This window comes from Argentina silus, assembly GCF_951799395.1.
Source record: "Argentina silus genome assembly, chromosome: 11".
Classification (NCBI taxonomy): Eukaryota; Metazoa; Chordata; class Actinopteri; order Argentiniformes; family Argentinidae; genus Argentina; species Argentina silus.
This window is the reverse complement of record NC_139665.1, coordinates 12,939,979-12,960,170: the sequence shown is the minus strand read 5'-3', so window position 1 is coordinate 12,960,170 and position 20,192 is coordinate 12,939,979. Positions and strand designations below refer to the sequence as shown.

The following is a 20,192-nucleotide window of genomic DNA, read 5'->3' as shown; positions in this document are numbered from 1 at the left end:
TTTCACTTCTTCAATGTGCTGAGTTTCAATTTCAATTTATTCTTGTGGACGACAAAAAGGTAAGGACAACTTTCTGGAGGACATTTTCATAGATAAACTTTGTATTTACATAAGTGACTTTGTATGACAAGTGCATTTAACAATTGTAAACAAATTAAGATATCACTGGGAAAAAGTACATCTTAATCTAAAAGTAAAACCCTGCACAGGACAACAAGTGCATTATCATGGATTAGAGCTCCAATCTCTTCTGAGGTTGTACAGTCCCCTGTAAATACAAGCTGTTTACAGGGGTCTCATTTGATGTTAGTCTATATTAAAAAAATATATATATACCCTAAAGAGACTTAACTTTGAAAATGTGCTTTGGTTGCCATGGAGCCTTCCCCAGCACAGAATGGTATTCTGAGCTGTTGGAGTTTTCATTGTAGATCCGACCCACCAAGCGGATACAGATGTCGCTTAGAGCCAGGGGGGACATCTCAATGAACAGAAAGATTAAGAGCTGAGAGACGCCACTACCACAGTAAATTTACTATCATCATTATTATCTGTATAGGTCTGCTGGGGGACTGCCTTGATGGTCTGTTGGTCATGGGTTTAGTGGAGGACTTACAAATGGCCCTTTTTTGGATGGAGAGAAAGATGACTTCGCGGTAGTTTGTGTGAGGCTTCAAATTCTGCTTGGAATAGTTGTTTCCCAGATCTCTGTTCTCTCTGGGGGGGGTGTGCACGTGGATGTGTGCATGTGTGTTGTCTCGGGGGGGTTCAGTGCATGTGTGTTGTCTCGGGGGGGTTCAGTGCATGTGTGTTGCCTCGAGGGGGGGTGCATGTCTGTTGTCTCGAGGGGGTTCAGTGCATGTGTGTTGCCTCGAGAGGGGGTGCATGTCTGTTGTCTCGGGGGGTTGCAGTGCATGTGTATTGTCTTGGGGGGGGGGGGGGGGGGTTGCAGTTCATGTGTGTTGTTCGGGGGGGGTGCAGTGCAAATGCGTTGTCTCGGGAGGGGTGTGTGTACAGAACATACCACATTCCAAACAGTTGATTGACGATTGATTGGCAAATAAAACATTGTTTGTTGTTTTTGTTTTATGTTGTTTTGGTACACTCTTTTTGTAGAATGCTATGGTGTCAATCTGGAAAGTGTGGGTGTGTATGGTCAATCACCATATGAGTCTATATTTTTCAGAAGGCAGCTATACCATGTGAATGCTTACATGTTTGGTGTTGTAACAATTCATCCTGAAACTGTGACACAAAAGTGACAGAAACTGAGACAGGCTAGTTTCACAGAATGAATACATAGTCTCTGAGGTTTGTGGTTGAATGTTTAGAGCATAAGACCATAAGACCTACATTTGTCTCTCTCTCTCTTTCTCTATCTCTCTCTCTCTCTCTCTCTCTCTCTCTCTCTCATTGCCTCTGCTCTCATTCTCACGAAAGTAGAAATCATGAACATCACAGTTACCGCTTCGTTTCTCCCACCAGTAACAGGAAGTCGTGAGAATGAATAGCAGCCTATCAAACTCATCGGTGAAGTGCGTGCGTGACACCAGCGTGACAGCTGTGGTCTTCCCCTGCCTCTACAGCGCCCTCTTTCTGGTGGCGTTGGTACTGAACTGTCTTGCCGCATGGATCTTCTTCAATATCCGCAGCACATCCACGTTTGTGGTCTACCTTAAAAATGTGGTATGGGAACAACGACTTCCTTTGTTTTTGTGATCAACTGTTGCGCAGATGATAAGAGTGGTTGGACAAAACAATCAAAAGCAGAAGGGGACGGTTATGCTATTGGGGACAACCTACTGTAGCCTACTAAACAATCAATCTAATACAGCCAAAACAATCCTTACCATTGAGGGAAAACCAAATCAGGCCTTTTAGGGTCTTTTCAGAAAACCAAACCAGGCCTTTTAGGGTCTTTTCAGAAAACCAAACTAGGCCTTGTAGGGTCTTTTGAGAAAACCAATATGAGGATGACTCATAAGTACAAATGTTCATCAATAGGTGGTGGCGGACCTGCTGATGACCATGACCATCCCCGTGAGGGTGCTCAGCGATGCGGGCGTGGGCTCCTGGCGCCTGCGGGCCTTCCACTGCCGTTACTCCGCCGTCCTCTTCTACACCACCATGTACATCAGCATCCTGCTCCTGGGCCTCATCAGCCTCGACCGCTACCTGAAGATAGTCAGACCCTTTGGGAAGTGCGCCCTCCAGAGGGTCTGGGTGGGACAGGTCCTGAGTGCAGCTGTCTGGGCCGTGATGGTGTCCCTGGCTCTGCCCAACGTCATTCTGAGCGACCGCCTGGCAGTGCCCTCTGGTGGCCGGCTGAAGTGTAGCTCCATGAAGAGCCCGGCAGGCTTGCTTTGGCACGAGGGCTTTAACTATTTCTGCCAGGTAGGGCATGTTTGTTTGTATAGTGTTACACTAACAGCGCTAACAGAACACCTAAAACAACTCATCTCCTTTTTACGATGTAATTGCAATATATACGTACCAGTCAAAAGTTTGGACACACCTTCTCATTCAATGGTTTTTCTTTATTTTTATTATTTTCTACATTGTAGATTAATATTGAAGACATCAAAACTATGAAGGAACACATATGGAATGATGTAGTAAACAAAAAAGTGTTAAACAAACCAGAATATGTTTTAGATTTTAGATTCTTCAAAGTAGCCACCTTTTGCTTTGATGACAGCTTTGCACACTCTTGGCAAGTTTGTGTCCAAACTTTTGACTGGTACTGTATATGTTTCTGCTAATTCAATATGCTGTTCAGTTGGATGTCTCAGTCAAGTGTCTCACTGAATTTCCTGCTGATGTGATCCCTTGTGTTTCTCCACAGGTGGTGTTCTGGGGCACGCTTGCCCTGATGGTGGTGTGCTACACCTTCATCAGCCGGAAAGTGTACGAGTCGTACAGAGCGTGCCGCAGTGGCTCCAAAGCAGCTAGCCGCAGCACCAAGGCCAAGGTCTTCGTGGTGGTGGGGGTGTTTTTCATTTGTTTCGCCCCCTTCCACTTCGCCCGAGTGCCCTACACCCTCACCCAGACCCGCAACATAGCCAACCACTGCCAGGCGCAAAACGCCCTCTACGTTGCCAAGGAGACCACTCTCTGGCTCTCGGCGACGAACGTGTGCCTGGACCCGCTGATCTATGTCTTCCTGTGCAGGGTGTTCAGGAGAAGATTGACGGCCACGCTCACCCGCAAGCCCCTCCCCCAAGGCGGGCTGGAATCTCCCACGGCAACCTCGACCCAGCTGGAAATGTCACAATTGGCGCATGGCAACAGAATGCTTATTTAGTCCGCCCTAGCAATGCAGCAGACAACCAACAGTTTTCACAGCTCTGTTGAACTGTAACTTTTATATACTTTCTACTTGCAGTTATCCCCCTGTCAGCCTGTGACTAGAGTCTGTGGGAAAAAAAGGACAGGTCCTAAAAAGTTTGTAATACATATTGTGTGAATGTATGGTTTAGATGACATGTTCAACAAAGGCGAGAGAGAGAGAGAGAGAGAGAGAGAGAGACAGACACAGAGACAGAGACAGAGACAGAGACAGAGACAGAGACAGAGACAGAGACAGAGACAGAGACAGAGACAGAAAGATGGGGGGGGGGGGACAAACACCACAAGAGAAAGAAACACACAGATCTTGTCACTTACCACTGAGGATAGCCAGCATGTGGCGAATGTTCTGGACAAAATGGCTGCCGTGCCATCACCAAGTGGTGATGGAGGGGCAGAGATACCCCAACACAACGTAAAGATATTTGAGACCTGAAATGAAAAAGTACATGACATCTTTCATTGAAAACTATTATTGTGGGCAATGGCCCCAATCTTAAGAAATTGTAACTGCCGTGCACATGTACAGTACATATATAATTACTGTATCTTGTTTGTTAATTTCTTTCTCTCTCTTGTATGTGCAACTAAATGATCTAAACTAAATGAACAAGCTGTCCTTGATATTCTAAGAGCCAACCCAGGCTAATGTGTCTGTCCATGTGTATGTTTGCTTTGTCATCCTGTCCTGTTTCTTTAGTGTATCTCACTGTCATAGTTCACTTCCCTTCCTCTAATCTTGTCCAAACTGCACTTTCCTCCTATATCATCTCAGCAGAACGGGAAACAACTGGACTGAGCGCTTTCTTTCACTAACGTTTGTGCCAAGAGGACAATGTGACAGTAAAACGCATGATAACGCGATGTATTTATTTTTTCAGTCGGACCAAACTACTGAAGGACGCAATCATCAACTTTCACCCAAGATGACACTCGCGCCCGCCCGCACACACACACACGCACGCACGCACGCACACACACACACACACACACACACACACACACACACACACAGTTTCCTTGACACCAAATGGATGATAGAGTAATCAGAATTTAAGCTGAATATAAACCTGAATGTACAGTATGAAGCGTTTCATTCCAAAATGCGATATCCACCATTTCCAAAATTGTATTTTCTATCCATTCAAATAATTGCCAAGAAATCGAGCCTGAGGGACACAGCTGAGGAGAGAGAAGGAGCAGGGAGGAGATGGAGCCCCTCTCTGAGAACCTGGACATGGCTGAACACAGCGTCTAAACACCCAGAGACTTCCAGACATTTTAGCGTTAACTGCAGGGCTCTGTGCTTTTATCTACGCCTTTTCATTTAACAGCAGTTTAAGACTTTTGTGATGTTTCTAACTGCAGGAGGTTTCATGTGAACTATGTGAAATGTCTGGAGTATTTTAATAAAAACTAAACTTTGGAAAATAGCGTAGAATCCGCTAGAGGCTCCAGCCCAGTAGGTCACTTTTTACGATAAGCGTAAATGGATGCGGGAGATAAAAGACGAACAGCAGAGGGCAGTAGATGCCAAAATATAGCGTCTCAGTCTCCCCAATGCTGATCCAAGGTCTGTTTAGTAACAGTATGTTTACTGGAATGAAAGGCTCAGGATTCAGGTAAACTGAAACTATGAATTATGGTTACTTTACTAATATATTCTGAAAACATTGTTAATGAATATATTGGTTGTCGTCAACAACATATCGTCTGTAGACCTTTATGTGTGAACATTTGCTGAGGAACTGGCGCAAACATAGATTACTTATGTATTGCTCATGTCAGAACACCAAAAGGAACCAGAGGAAGAACAAGGATCATCTTGTGTTTTCAATCCACTTAGTCTTAGCAACAAAAACTCAATTATTTTTATTTTTATTTTATTTTGTTATTTAACCTTTATTTATACAGAAGAAACACAGGTGCACCCCATCCACAATATTTACACAATAACAACACAACACATAAAAAATACATCTTTCACCAAGGAAGTTGTCAATTAACACCCTAAATTGCCCAAGCGGGCAACATCCAAGTCTTCCTCTCCTTGTTCCTATTGCTGAGGAGACAATGAGGCCGACAAGGGATGGCGTTCCACGTGCGATGGTGTAATCACAGATTAGCCCATGTTACGATCAATCACTGCAGGGTAGGGGACACTGAACACACAGGGCCATCGTCAGACACACAGGGCTCTGATGGGGATGATGTGGCCGTTAAATCTGAACCGAAGGCGCCTCCGCCCGGCTCCAACACCTAGTCAGGCTGACAGAGATGTACTGTATGAGTCATAATAACAATCATGCCGCGATAGTGTCAGTTTAATTTCCGGCGGGGGGGGGGGGGGAGAGAGAGAGAGAGAGAGAGAGAGAGAGAGAGAGAGAGAGAGAGAGAGAGAGAGAGAGAGAGAGAGAGAGAGAGAGAGAGAGAGAGAGAGAGAGAGAGAGAGAGAGAGAGAGAGAGGAGAGAGAGAGAGAGAGAGAGAGAGAGAGAGAGAGAGAGAATTGGCTTTTCCGACGGCACCTCAGAAACAGGTTTCGGGAAAGTCACTGCCTGGTGCGGTGGTGCGATTTACGGCCACCTCCGACCTGATTTATCACTGCGTCTGCATGCGGGTCTGATTAATATAATAATGAAATATGATCACCCTTCCTCCCCGCCTGGCAACACGGCCGGGTATTTGGGCAGGAAATTAATGAGCTACAATGCGGTGAGAGCAGTGGATGACTCGAGCCGGGAGAAGGCCTGTTCGTCACCCTCAGATTAAATTCTCTGACAGATGACCCTGCCGGAGTGAATTATGGGGAAATATAAATGACATTCATGGAATTTACATAAACCAGAGAGGAAGAGATACTGTAGTAGGCTTGCACACAGAAAAGTTTTAAAACTGACATAGAAAAAAAAATCAGAGAGGAGATTGGGTGAGGTGGGTGGGAGTGGGAGTTTTGGACCGAAAATTCACATGTTTACAGAAACTCTGTATGGATGGTTGGGTGATGTTTGTGGTCCTCTTGAGGTCATGGTGACATATCAGTAGGCCTGTCACTGAGGTCATGGGGGGGGGGCTTGACTCCACCGTTCCAGGGCATGCTGGAGGTCTCATGTGGAATGTGACTCACCCTGTGGAGGTGTTCTTACAACATGGTGTCTGCCTGTGATAGACTGTACTTCACATTCATCACTGAGATGTTACACGCATCAACGCTACCTGACCACATACACTTAGCGCACACGCACACGCACGCACACACACACACACACACACACACACACAAATACAAGTAATTCACTCTTGCAAGAACAATACATTTGGTTTTTAGTAATCATTACATTTGATTTTGTTGCGGGTCTACACTTCATCTAAACCTAAACAATGTTATCAAGAGGAAATAGTTTGACGCTCAACCGAGCCTTCGGTCACGTGTATTACTCGGTCATATGACCGCCCTACTAAACTTCCAAACAGACGAAGATGGCGGAGATCGAGGAACGACAAAACCTTTTAGACAACGATGATCATTATGCGTCCTTCTCAGGCACTAGAGATGACAGCGGACCGGGCCGACCTATGTCCGCAATCTGCGACCCGAGTCGAGCTCTGCACCGAATTGTCGTTCTGCTCTTTATGTGCTTCCTAGGATTCGGTGAGTGGGTCGCTGCTTCCACCGGTGTTGTGACACAGCTCGGTTCACAAGTAGTACAGTAAATATGCAATGACTTATTCTGTTTATGTGGCTTAGGCTGCTTTGGTATGTTTTATGTAGCCTCTGATGCCCAACACACACACAATGTATCGATTCTGTTCACCAGCAGCGCTCCTGTGTTTCAGGAAGTTACTTCTGCTATGATAACCCTGCTGCACTACAGACACAAGTTATTCAGGTAAGAACTCTGATTTGCCACCTCGTCATGTGACAAAATCACTGCCTTGACCCTCTCTGCTCTAATAGTGCTGCATACGCATAGAAATTCAATGGGCACATTCAAATTCAATCGGTAGCACCACAGTGACATGACGTTATAATCCAATTAAGAGCAAATTCATATTTTGCTGCGTTTTGTCAACTCCGATATGAGGAAGTCCCTATGGATAGGAGATAGGGTTTGGTTTGGGATTGGGCATGACTGAAAATGGCCTTGCACCTTTGCTTCAGTGCATGATGTAATAGCTTTTTCCTTCTTGATTGTGTTTTATTATGTTGTAATTGTGTATGTGTATTATGTATTATTGTAAACTGTGTGTGTGTATGTGTATGTAGGGCTCCCTTGTAAAAGAGACATTGGTCTCAATGGGACTCCCTGCTAAAATAAAGGTTAAATAATAACATAATAACATGATTTCCCTGTGGTTGAAACAGGACATGAACTTGAACACGTCTAAGTTCATGCAGCTGTATGCCTGGTACTCCTGGCCCAACGTGGTGCTCTGTTTCCTGGGAGGCTTCATGCTTGACAGGGTGTTTGGCATCAGGTACTAGCCCCAGATGTCAGCAGGGTTCCAATAACAGGAGGCTCTTGGGGGAGGGGGGGGGTACCCCAATAACAAATCACCCGCCCCCCGCCCACCCCCACCCATATGATTTAAAATATCAATGTGGGCCCCCCCCAAAAAACAATTTTATATTGTATACATTGGATACCCCCCCCCAAATGCCAATGGCTGTACCCCTGTGAACAGCTAGCAGAGGCAGCACCAACCAGATGTGTGATTATTTATTCTTATAGGGCTTTTATTTCCATCACCATAAAGAAGGACTGTTATAAATGTTGTTTATTACTATTCACTTTACAATGACCGTCTGTGTCTGTGATCTTCATACAGGCTAGGAACGGTCATCTTCGCCCTCTTTGTCTGCGTTGGACAGGTAGGTACACTACACATAGAAATCGAATCAAATTTGATTGCTCACGTACATCGCATACAGTCATAAGTGATACTGTGTCGTGAAATGGTTTTTGAATCTAGCTCCTCATACAACAACAATCAATAAATCAACTATACAATATAATAGAGTAGTAATAAAGCAGTAAGTAATAATAAAGCAATGACAATAGTAGTGCAAATGTGGTGTCAAAGGATGCAGTGTAGTAGCAGCAGGAAATGACTGTAATAATAATAATACAATGACTGTTTTACGGTAGTAGTTAATTTACAGTAGATAGAGGTGTATTTGAGAGCCACACTGATTAAGGTCAATGTCTCTGGCTTTTGAGCAACAATACACAGTGACAACTGCTAGCATATTCCCAGCTGGATGCTAATGGTTGTTCTTCTTTATGCATCGGATTAGTCACACAAAACCATCTGACTGCCTACATCATCATTTACTCAGTATCATTTACTCAGTTTTACATCATTTACTCAGTTTACAGTATTCAACTGGAACGCATTCAACCCCTTTTGTTCTAAAGCTACATACACTACACCACAACATTGGATGTAGCTCAATTTATTTAGACAGGTTAATGTATTCGCAGCTCACTGTGCTTTAATCGCTGGTATTCATTTTCTCAACCTCCACAGGTAATATTTGCTGCTGGAGCACTGTTAGATCACTTCTGGTTGATGGAGGCCGGGCGGTTTGTTTTTGGGTAAGATGTTTGCCTGTAACAGTTTATACAGTATATTTAGGCTCTTCAACCCTGTCTATACGAATGTAACTGGACTTAAATGGAAATATCTCAAATGTTTTTATAGCTTGCTTCATTTTAAATGTGGATGAAAAACATTGCCCAGGCTCTGGCCCTTACCACACCTCTAAGCTCCCCCTAACGGGTGCTCTATCTCTGGGCAGGATCGGAGGCGAGTCCCTGGCTGTGGCCCAGAACACCTATGCAGTGAACTGGTTCAAAGGGAAGGAGCTGAATCTAGTGTTTGGCCTTCAGCTTAGCATGGCCAGGCTGGTGAGCATATATGCCATTTAATAATATCTGCCATTTAGCTGACGCTTTTATCCAAAGCGACTTACATTGCAGTGAGTGCATACATTTCAGTATATATGGTCCCAGCGGGAATCAAACCCACAACCTAAGCGTTGTTAGCGCCAAGCTCTACCAACTGAGCCACAGAGGACCACATGCTATATATGCTGAGCACATGCTGTAAATGCTGAAAATAACACAGTGCATATAAGCACATACAGTACCAGTCAAAAGTTTGGACACACCTTCTCATTCAATGGTTTTTCTTTATTTTTTTTATTATTTTCTACATTGTAGATTAATATTGAAGACATCAAAACTATGAAGGAACACATATGGAATTATGCAGTGAACAAAAAAGTGTTAAACAAACCAGAATATGGTTTATATTTTAGATTCTTCAAAGTAGCCACCTTTTGCTTTGAAGACAGGTTTGCACACTCTTGGCAAGGTGTTTCCAAACTTTTGACTGGTACTGTACAGTACAATAATATGTTAGCGAGTTATGTAGGTCCACTTTGATTCTCAGGATCTGGGTCTGGGTGATCTGATGTAACTTGTATATTAGGGAGGTTCAGGTGGATGGTATGGTTCAAGTGGGCTGATTTTGCTCCTGTCTCCTGTCCCTCAGGGCAGCACGGTCAACATGAACATCATGGGCAGCGTCTACAGCCACATCAGTGACCTTGTTGGCTCCACGGGACACACCACACTGGGCATCTCACTCATGATCGGTGAGTGTTTGGGAGAGGGAGAGAGAGAGGGAGAGAGAGAGACTACGCATTCTCTCGTGTGTGCATTGTGAAGGTGTGTCCCTGTATTTTTTACTGCATGTGTGTATAGATGCTGGGTTACTAGTCAAGCCAGCCATTGTGTGAAGAGAGGGGGAGCGACAGAGAGATGCATGCGTTGTACTGAAGAATGCTGCCATAGACATTGACGGCAGACGTGTCTAAATTGACAAGGAAGAGAGAGATTCTCAGGCCCCGTCTGCTGCCTGCTGTCTACAGTGGGGCTCAGGTTACAGATACCTCTCTGTCCCCGACATCCCTGGTCTGAAACACGATGCCATTACAAGTACAAACGCTCTCACGTGTCAGCGCTCAGGGAGAGCGAGAGACTGAAAGAGAGTGTTAAAACGGTTCGTGGCTGGCGTTGATGAATCACAAAATGGAAGACGTGTCAGTCTAGTGGCGTTCCTCTTCAGTTCTCCTTTCACTTCCCCTCCTTCTCTTTCACTCCGAGCCCCGTGAAACCCCCCCCCCTCTCTCTCTCTCACCAAGAATAATTTGAGCTCTGAGTCTATCGTCTAGAGACTACTTCAAACCAAGGCCTCGTGTTTATTGGGTCTTTTACGATGAAAAATGTGTTTGTGTTAATTCCATATTGACCGTATAAAGAATATGAATGAGATGGAGTGTGGTAGAGATTTACTAAGAACGACGCAATTAAAACGATGGGGTTCCACAGAGAAAACTAAAACATTTCCGGAACAGCCTCCTACACGAAATCCAAAGCGAACCTTTGAGTTTCTTGTTTATCTCCTCACCCGCTGGATCAAAGGGAACTGTTGATGTTTCCTCACATGTGTTCACTTAGACCAGCTTTTACTTCACCAACTGCCAAAAAGTTCCGGAACACTCACCACCTAGAATGGCAAGTGTTTTATGTGGTGTTTACCTAGCAACAACACTTTGATTGGTTACAAAATGAAGCAGGAACATCACTTATGCATTTTTGGTGAATAAAATCACCCATGGCACTCTCGAATGTTGACAATTTGGGTCACTTTATTCACCCTCGGCACTGAATGAGCTAAAGATCTGCCACCCCTCCAGCCGGAGTGACCTGCCTGTTCTCCCTGACGTCTGCGCTGGTCTTGGCCTACCTGGACAAGCGAGCTGAGAAGATCCTCAACAAGGAGCAGGGGAATACCGGTGAGCGCTCCATAGTCTTGTCCCGTTATGAGTGGGTGTGTCATGTGTTTTACCGTTGAGGTGACAGTTATCCAAGACTTGATCCTAATTTGAAATCACGCCCTTGTGAGGCATGTAAAGTCAAGTGTCGCCCACTGGTACTTGAGGATGTGGGTGTGTTGTGTCATGTCTATTGTCTTATGTGTCTCCAACAGTCGTCACTGTCAACCGTCTCACACATCTGCACTATGTCACTTATTGTCCTGTCCTTATTCCATTGCACTGCTGCATATTTTTGTATGCTGCATTGTCATGGAACCGAGCCTAAGAATTTTACTCCCTGCACTTGTGTATGAGACGTAACAATAAACTTGAAACTTGAACTTGAAACTTGATGTACTCTTAGCCTGACAGTAGACCCGGGATCGATCCCCATCCATCACACTCACTCCTGCTCCCGTTGTGTGTTTCTGTAGGCGAAGTGATCAAGCTGACGGACGTCAAGGACTTCCCCCTCTCCCTGTGGCTCATCTTCCTCATCTGCGTGGGCTACTACGTGGCCGTCTTCCCCTTCATCGGACTGGGACAGTGAGTACCACACAAACTACACTAGCGTAACCAAGTTGAGATGGTAAATTTACTCCTCAAGCTACATGAAATACCCCCACCTGCCGTGTCGAATTGCCGGCTTTTCGATAGCGTACCTGGTTTATTTGAGGAGTATTTGAGGAGACGGTCACGTGTTGGCAAGTCAGAGGGCGCACGTTTGAGACTTTGTTGGAGCGACTTGAATTGCGGGACGCCTGTTTGCGTCAACTTGACGTCTGTTTCACTAGTACTCTATTGACATGAGCCGAACCTTGCTGAGCTGTACTGTACCGTACTAGGCTGGCCTGGTTACGCATCCAACATAGTTGCTGTAACAGTATCTGGAATGGACAGTGTGAAAAGAAAAGATCCAAGCCAGCACAGTACGGTTGGGGTCGGCCCTGTAGTGTGTAAAGCCCCCGGGCAGCTCCGTGGTTCTGATGGCTCCGTCTTCCAAAGCATGGTGCCAATTGCAACACAGTTCTGTGTTAGAATCCCTTATTAAGACGTTACATTTTTCTTGACCCTTTTTTACTTATACAGCTCAATTGTTAGCTCTATTGTTCAATGTATTAATCCTCTTCTTTTTTTTCTTGTTTTTTTTAAAGCTGAGATTAATAAAATCTTTGGTTAAGCTCTTTCCTCATATAATCTTGATTGTCATTCCTCCTAGGCTAAATTAAGAATACATTTGTTCCCCAGACAGGAGATTTAATCCTCAAAGTGGGCGGGAGGGATAACAGAAATATCCTTGTCAAATTAGTACAATACCTGTGACTGGTCATTAAACAGGCTTTTACAGTACAGACATTTAAGCCTTTCTGATGAAAGAACAAATCCATAAAGCGGAGAGGGAGTGAGAGGAAAAGAGATGGAGAGTGGGTGAGAGAGAGAAGCAGTGGTTAGATTGATTAGAATGGTTATCATAGTCTCAAAACCCCAGACTTCCCTCTCCTGAAGGCACTCTAAAATCCCTTAGTAACAGCAATGTTTTTAACATATTATTTTCTTAAGCCTTGATGCTTGCTGAGCAAATACAGTGCCCTCCATAAGTATTGTCTTCTTTTCGCTCTATATTCCAACAGTTTGGATTTGAAATCCAAGCATCAAGACTTTAAAAAATGTGTTATACAAATGTAAACAAAATACTTTCTCACTTGGCTACTGGAGCCAACCTAATACTGTTACCATGGTTACATCTGAGTGGGTCCGTCTGTCTGTGTGTCTGTGACCTACTGCCTTTCTCACTCCCACTGCCTTCCCCTTGCAGGGTTTTCTTCATTGAAAAGTTCAATTTCTCTCCAACTCAAGCCAAAGCTATTAACAGGTAACCTTCCACTGTGTTACTTGTAACTGTTCAGTATAATCTTACCGCATGTCTTTTTGAATATTTGCAAATGTTTTTTTGTGATTCCATTTAAAAATAACAATGTGATTCTCTCCGCTCAATTGGTCTCTCTCTCCTGCCCCTTCCTGTCTGTCCCTCACACTACTTGTCTCTCCCCCTCTCCTTCCTCCCCCCCCACCCCCCTCCCCCCCCACCCCTTTCTCCTTTCACCCCCCCATCCCCTCTCTCCTTCCTCCCCCCATCCTCTCTCTCCTTCCTTCCCCCATCCTCTCTCTCCTTCCTTCCCCATCCTCTCTCTCCTTCCTTCCCCCCATCCCCTCTCTCCTTCCCTCGTTTCCCCAGCGTGGTGTACATAATCTCGGCCCCCGCCTCTCCCATCCTGGGCTTCATGGTGGACCGGGTGGGGAAGAACGTCATCTGGGTGATGTGTGCCGTGGTTGTCACGCTTGCCGCTCACATGATGCTGGCCTTCACCTTCTGGAACCCCTGGATTGCCATGGTAATGCCCACAGCTCAGACCCTATTCCAGAAAGCAAAGAAGAATGAGTGCAATTATCGTGACATAACTTACTAAGATAGTTGACTACTAGAACATCCCAACAATCCATATTGAAGTTTTGCTATCTTAATAAAGCAGAGCATTGAAAGATGTATCTGATCGTTTCTCCAAGTTAGTTGGCTACTTTAGGGATCCTGCTTTCTGGAACACACCCCCAGATGTTTGCTAGCTAAACAAATAGACTTAGCTGTGGAGAAACCCAAGTTACCTTTTGTGAGGCCTGAAGGACATATTGTGAAATAATGAAAAGTATTTTAACGTGTGTAATTGATTAAGCTTGGAGTTGGTTTGCTGACGCGAATGAAACTAAATGAAGCGCAGCTAAAGTATTTTAAAGTATGTATCTGACCCAGGAGTAAGTAAGTAAGTATTACATACTCACCTGGGACCTGAATGCACCTACTGTAGAAGTGGTCTTGGCCAGGGCTCTCTTGAAAAAGAGATTAATACCTCAATTGGATTTACTGATGATAAATAAAGAATACAGTAATAAATAAAAAAATAAGTTGCTATTGTATATTGCATGTAGAGTGTATATGATGTTGTAACCGTGTCTGTGTGTCTGTGTGTGTGTGTGTGTGTGTCTTCAGTCCTTGCTGGGTGTATCCTACTCCCTACTGGCCTGTGCCCTGTGGCCCATGGTGGCCTTTGTGGTGCCTGAACACCAGTTGGGAACAGCCTACGGATTGTAAGTAGACCTGCTCGCCCCCTACAGCCTACGGATTGTAAGTGCACCTGCTTGCCCCCTACAGCCTACAGCCTTCCCCACTACCCTTACACAAGTCATAGCAAACAATCCCAAACTCACCCGACACACAGTATAGTGGTGGTGTTTTGAAGCATAATGATTGTGATGATACTGTTTCTCTGCTCTTGATGATGACGAGGATGATAATGATGATGCTCTTCCTCCCTCTCAGCATGCAGTCCATCCAGAACCTGGGCCTGGCTCTCATCTCCATGGCAGCGGGCTCTATCCTGGACAATAGGGGATACCTCTTCCTAGAGGTCTTCTTCTCCGCCTGTGTCTGCTGTGAGTCGTGTGTGTGTGTGTGTGTGTGTGTGTGTGCGTGTGTGTCTTCAGCGTCTGTGTGTGTGCATCCTCACTTTCTTCCTGAGAAACTTGAAAACAGTGAGCATGTAAAAATACAGGTCTTAAAGACCTTTAAAGTCACTTTTGTCACTGGTGAGTTAACTCATCCATGTCCCCCCCCCCCCCCCCCCCTCTCTCAGTGTCGCTGATCGCCGTGGTGATGCTGTACTTTGTGGATTATCTCCGAGGTAAGAGAAGATTCCGTGATGATTCCGGCCCCCCTACAATCATTCCACCTCTAAGTACTGTTCCTGCTGTTCCTGCGCCTGACTGACCATGCTCTTTGATACATCCCTCCTTTCTCCTGCATTCTTTTTCATTTTCACCTTTTATTTCTTCTCCATTACTCTCTCTCTCTCCCTCCCTCCCTCTCTCTTCTTTTCTCGCTCTCTGTTCCATCTCTTTCAATTCCCACCTCTCTTTGACCCCTCACTCCTCCCACCCCCTCTCTACCTCCCTCAATCTCCACCTCTGTCTCTGACTGTATTCCCACCTTACCTCTCTCTCTCTCTCTCTCTCTCTCTCTCTCTCCAGGAGGAGATCTGAACCTCTCAGCCTCAGCCAGAGCCAAACTCCAGAAAGGTTCCGCTACAGATTCAGAGTGAGTGGGTCCAGAGTGAGTGGGTCCAGAGTGAGTGGGTCCAGAGTGAGTGGGTCCAGAGTGAGTGGGTCCAGAGGGAGTGGGTCCAGAGTGAGTGGGTCCAGAGGGAGTGGGTCCAGAGTGAGTGGGTCCAGAGTGAGTGGGTCCAGAGTGAGTGGGTCCAGAGTGAGTGGGTCCAGAGGGAGTGGGTCCAGAGGGAGTGGCCGAACAAAGTGCCTCCAACTCTCATGTTGTCATGTCAAGGGCCTAATGTCTCACGTGACTGTGGGAGTTGAACGCCTCCTCACCTTACCTGACCGCTCCCTCGGGGCAGAGGTCACTGGAGCGCTCAGCTCTTCAGTCTTCAGGCTGAACACGGCCTGAAGGGAAACACTCAACATGACGACTCGTTCATTATGAAAGATGTCTACAGTCTGTTTGTTTGTTTGTTTTTCGATAACAAAGGACAGAACGAAAATGACAGCAACACGCAAGCCTACACACACACACACCGGGGACGAGCTGTTAATTGTTTATGATGTTTGAATTTTGAAAGACGCTGTGGAAGCTGAGTGGGATAAATGGAGATGATGATATGTCTATTTCCAGATTGTCACCCCTGCATGATGTTTTCATTTGTGTCGTTGTTAGCAGTATGCTCAAACCCTCTTAGCTCTGTTAAATCTATATGCATTACCTGTCGATGTCATGACCAAAAGTATCTGTCTCTCACTCTGACCTTGAGTTTGGTCGATGTGAATGTGGTCGATGTGAACGTGGTTGATGTGAACGTGGTTGATGTGTGCGTCTACCCTGCTAATGCTCTTGTGTGTTGTTACCTCACTCGGCCCGATTCCAATCTAAAACATCACTTCCTCCCCCCTCTTGCCCTTGTTGAGAAGTGTGTCTAGTGTGTGTCTAGTGTGTGTCTAGTGTGTGTCTAGTGTGTGTCTAGTGTGTGTGCCCAGTGGCCCCAGACTAACACCTCTGTGCTGTAATTAATGTTTTCCAGGTGAGCCGAACACCCGGTCCTGGCCTTCAGAGCCGGCTGGCTGCTGCACTGACCCCACCAGAGCTGTCAATCACTCACCAGGGGGGCGTTACTGCACTACTGACTCCTCCCACACTCTCCACCCTGGCTCCTCCTACCAGCTCTGACTGTAGCCTATCAATTAAACTGACCCCTCCCTCCCTCCCTCCCCATCCACACGCTGACAAATCCCGGCCCAGATGCCATCACACACATAGACATCACATACTGACTCCACCTCTTCGTCTCACTGACTCCTCCCTCCCTGTGGCTGTGTCGGGGCGGGCTGACTGACTTGTTTTTGTGCGTGCTTCGATATCTCAGTAACACTCTCAGCTTTACCCTGTATTGGGTGCCAGAAGGGACTTTTAAGAGACTTCAGAAATGTTTTCGGAAGTTGTCTTTTTTTCTATTTGCTGCAGGAGTAGCAGGTTGAGTGACTTTTACACTGGAGGAGTGGGTTTTATTGCCTGACAACGCACACAGTGCCTGTTTTTTTTTTTTTAGATCGTTAATGTCACACTCAATATATGAGGTGAAATTATTTGATTTTTTATTATTATTATATCTCTAGAACCAACGGGAATGTTGCAAAAAAATAATTATTGTCCAATAATGTACGTAGGTCTCTGTCATGAGTTATATGCCTTTTTGTTTGTCTTTTTTGAAATGTATTTTTTTTTTTTTTTTTTTTTTTTGGAAGCTTGTAAATTTGACTACATTTTAATCCCTACAATCAATCAGTCTGCTGTTCGTAGGTAATCGTCATGGTTGCCAGCACGTATAACCAAATAATCTTACTTGGCATATAGTTCATGTTCAACTGCAATCACATGCATCATTTAGTTTAGACAGTTTTATGCTGGGGCCTGGGAGATATCAGAATATGCATTGTCTTAAAATCTTCCTTGAACAATCCCATCGTTTGTTAAAATCGTTCCTTTCTTCTCCGCTGGTCCTAACGGCTAACAAAACTTTATACACCATCAAAGCTAAGTCAGACGTTGCCGAAGTGAGAAAGGAATTTAAAGGGGAACATTTTTGATAACACTCACCTGGACCTGGAAGAGACCTCGAGACTGGACTTACATGTCGAAGGAAGAACTTATCAAGATATTAGAACATTGGATGTTGGGTGGCGACCACCTTTACATTACGACTAAATCAAATTATTAATGACATGTTTTCTTAATGCTTATCGATCAGTCTCAGGAAATGTCCTTCATGTAAAGTTCATGTAATGATTGTTAACACGTTTTAAACCCTGATTGATTGCTTCCAAGTTTTTAATTCTGTGTCTGATTTCAGCAGGACCAACTATGTTTGGACCAGGTGGTTTGTTGTAGTTTGGTACGACTTTATATAACTCATCTTGATGTAATCTGATTGGACAATCACTCTATTTGACCATTTTGCGCTTGGGGTTACCTATTATGGCGTCAATGTCAGTATAGATGACTGCATTTGTTGTAGCGCACCACCGGCCTGCTCCTAAAATGCCTTGACTTTGCTGGTTTCTATCCATCTGAACTTAAAGTGATTTTGATATCTTCATGAGTAGCCTACTGGAGGACTGGGGTAGGACACTACAGCATTAAGGACAATTACCTTGACGCAGATCAAGTGTTGTTGTTGTGAAGCCCATGTGTATATATATACAGTACCAGTCAAAAGTTTGGACACACCTTCTCATTCAATGGTTTTTCTTTATTTTTTATTATTTTCTACATTGTGGATTCATATTGAATACATCAAAACTATGAAAGAACACACATGGAATTATGTAGTGAACAAAAAAGTGTTAAACAAACCAGAATATGGTTTATATTTTAGATTCTTCAAAGTAGCCACCTTTTGCTTTGATGACAGCTTGCATACTCTTGGCAAGTTTGTGTCCAAACATTTTCACTTGTGTCCAAACATTTTCAAAAAAAGCTGCACCTTTTAACCACACTAGTGGACGTTTTGTTACATGTTTGATGTTCACCACGGTTGAGACAGACTGGCCTGACCCGTAAACATTCTTCCTGATCAAATTGACTTATACGATAATTGTCTCTCAAATAAGGTCAACAAATAAAGAAAAGTTTCTAATAATAACTAAATTCTCTCAATGATTGTATCTTTTATATTTATATTTCTAATTTATATTCCTATACAATTGTACAGTACCACAACTAGATGTTTGCTGTTGGACTGAGGGCTATGGTGAGCATGTGACCTGGAAGTGGTTTGCCAAACTGCAGTACACGTGTGTGATGACTAACCGTGTTTGATTCCTGGTTGGTTACATTGGTGCCTATAATTTGGACCAATCCTGGTTGCTGTTACTGGATGATGATGATGATGATGATGATGCTGATGCTGCTGGTGATGATGATGATGATGATGCTGATGCTGCTGGTGATGATGATGATGATGATGATGATGAAGGTGATGACACTCACCCTGCTATTCCTGCAGGATTGTCAGGCATCGGCAGGTCTGCCAGCAGACTGAAGAGGAGATGGCCAAACTAAAGCCCTTGTCTGCCTTTGGCCTACGTAACCGTTACCTGTCCAGACTAGGAGCTCAGGTACACACACACACACACACTGTACATCCGCTTAGAAATACACACCTACCATGTGTCATTATAGACATAAACACAAATCGTCTTATCTGGGCACGGATTGCCAACGCACACACACACATACACATTTTAATCCTCTTACCTTTTCACAGTGTCTCGGAGGTCATGGTCTAAAGACTCGAGTGTTCTGCTCTTACTGACGACACTGAATTAGATTTTATTACTGTCAACTCTCTCTCTCCCTCCTTTTCTTCCTCCTTCTCTTTCTCTCCATCCTTTCCTCAGCTCCCAGATCACTACTGTACCCACCTGTCCTCTCTAGCACACAGGAGTGTCCTGAAGTGATGTCTGATTCTTAAAAGTCTTTCCTTGATTCCTTGCGTCCTCTCTCCTTGCCTCCTCAAGACATTTCGGAGGAGAAGGTCCGATGGGAGGCACCCTAGATCTTTTACAAATATATTTGTGGGGTAGGAGAGGAGGAAAGGAATCAAGGAAATACTTTTGAGAGTCGATCCTGGCCTGGATTGGCCTCTACACTGCACTCATAAACCACTCAGCGAATGTCGTTGAACAAATCTGCACACAGAAGAAAGAAGACTTTGCGACCCAATCCAGCGTTCCTTCAGGTGTTTTATTGATGTAGCACGAGCACTGATAAGCCTTTACGGTATTCTCTCAGGTTATAAAACATGAAACCTTGTTTTTCTCCTTGCTTTATGCTTGTTTTTTTAATAAAACGTCTATGCAAATGTTACATTTCAATTGATTTAGAACTATCATTTCCATTATCCAAATAAACTATTTTTGTATCGTCATCATCATCAAGGCACTTGTTAGTACAAAACTGTTTTTTTTTTTCATGAACTGGAATTTTCATGGTTTGTTAAAGATTGGCAATGTTGTTAAATGATCTGCTGATGGTGAGGTTGGGATAGAGGGCTCTGAGTCCTCTGAATCTCACTTTTTGTACACTCATCCCTGGACAGCAGAACTTAAGTTCTCCCTGAAACCAGTTGGATGATAAATACCCTCACCTGGGTACCCTATGATCCCTATACCAACACTTTAAAACTGGCCTTAACTCTGCCTGTATGTCTGGACCTCTCAGTAATGGAGTTTAGACTGTTGTTTTGCAGTGACTTGTTTTTCTGGCTATTGTATTTAATCGTGTGAACAACAGAGGGCACCAACTCTCCTAATATGAGACACAATAGGAAGGATCATGTGAGC

General features: G+C 44.5%; 2 protein-coding genes across 3 annotated transcripts; both read left to right on the top strand.

The window, feature by feature from the left end:
- On the top strand, positions 1 to 4,094 carry LOC310811760 (P2Y purinoceptor 13-like). The gene is made up of 4 exons (XM_083680054.1): positions 1 to 59; positions 1,492 to 1,686; positions 2,005 to 2,394; positions 2,846 to 4,094. The coding sequence occupies exons 2-4, from the start codon at positions 1,504 to 1,506 to the stop codon at positions 3,302 to 3,304; spliced, it is 1,032 nt and encodes a 343-aa protein (XP_083536180.1). The 5' UTR covers positions 1 to 59; positions 1,492 to 1,503; the 3' UTR covers positions 3,305 to 4,094.
- Positions 4,095 to 6,816: 2,722 nt separating this feature from the next.
- mfsd1 (major facilitator superfamily domain containing 1) lies at positions 6,817 to 18,458 on the top strand. Of its 2 annotated transcripts, none has more exons than XM_083680883.1 (16): positions 6,817 to 6,998; positions 7,184 to 7,236; positions 7,713 to 7,825; positions 8,177 to 8,219; positions 8,879 to 8,946; positions 9,150 to 9,258; positions 9,908 to 10,010; positions 11,115 to 11,213; positions 11,669 to 11,780; positions 13,051 to 13,107; positions 13,471 to 13,627; positions 14,278 to 14,375; positions 14,608 to 14,720; positions 14,921 to 14,968; positions 15,315 to 15,381; positions 16,373 to 18,458. In XM_083680883.1, exons 1-16 carry the CDS (start codon positions 6,827 to 6,829, stop codon positions 16,374 to 16,376), a joined length of 1,416 nt encoding a protein of 471 aa, XP_083537009.1. In that variant the 5' UTR covers positions 6,817 to 6,826; the 3' UTR covers positions 16,377 to 18,458. The 2 variants fall into 2 exon arrangements, with proteins under 2 accessions (XP_083537009.1, XP_083537010.1); XM_083680884.1 differs by having other exon boundaries at positions 6,965 to 6,998; positions 7,168 to 7,236.
- The last annotated feature ends 1,734 nt before the right edge of the window (positions 18,459 to 20,192 follow it).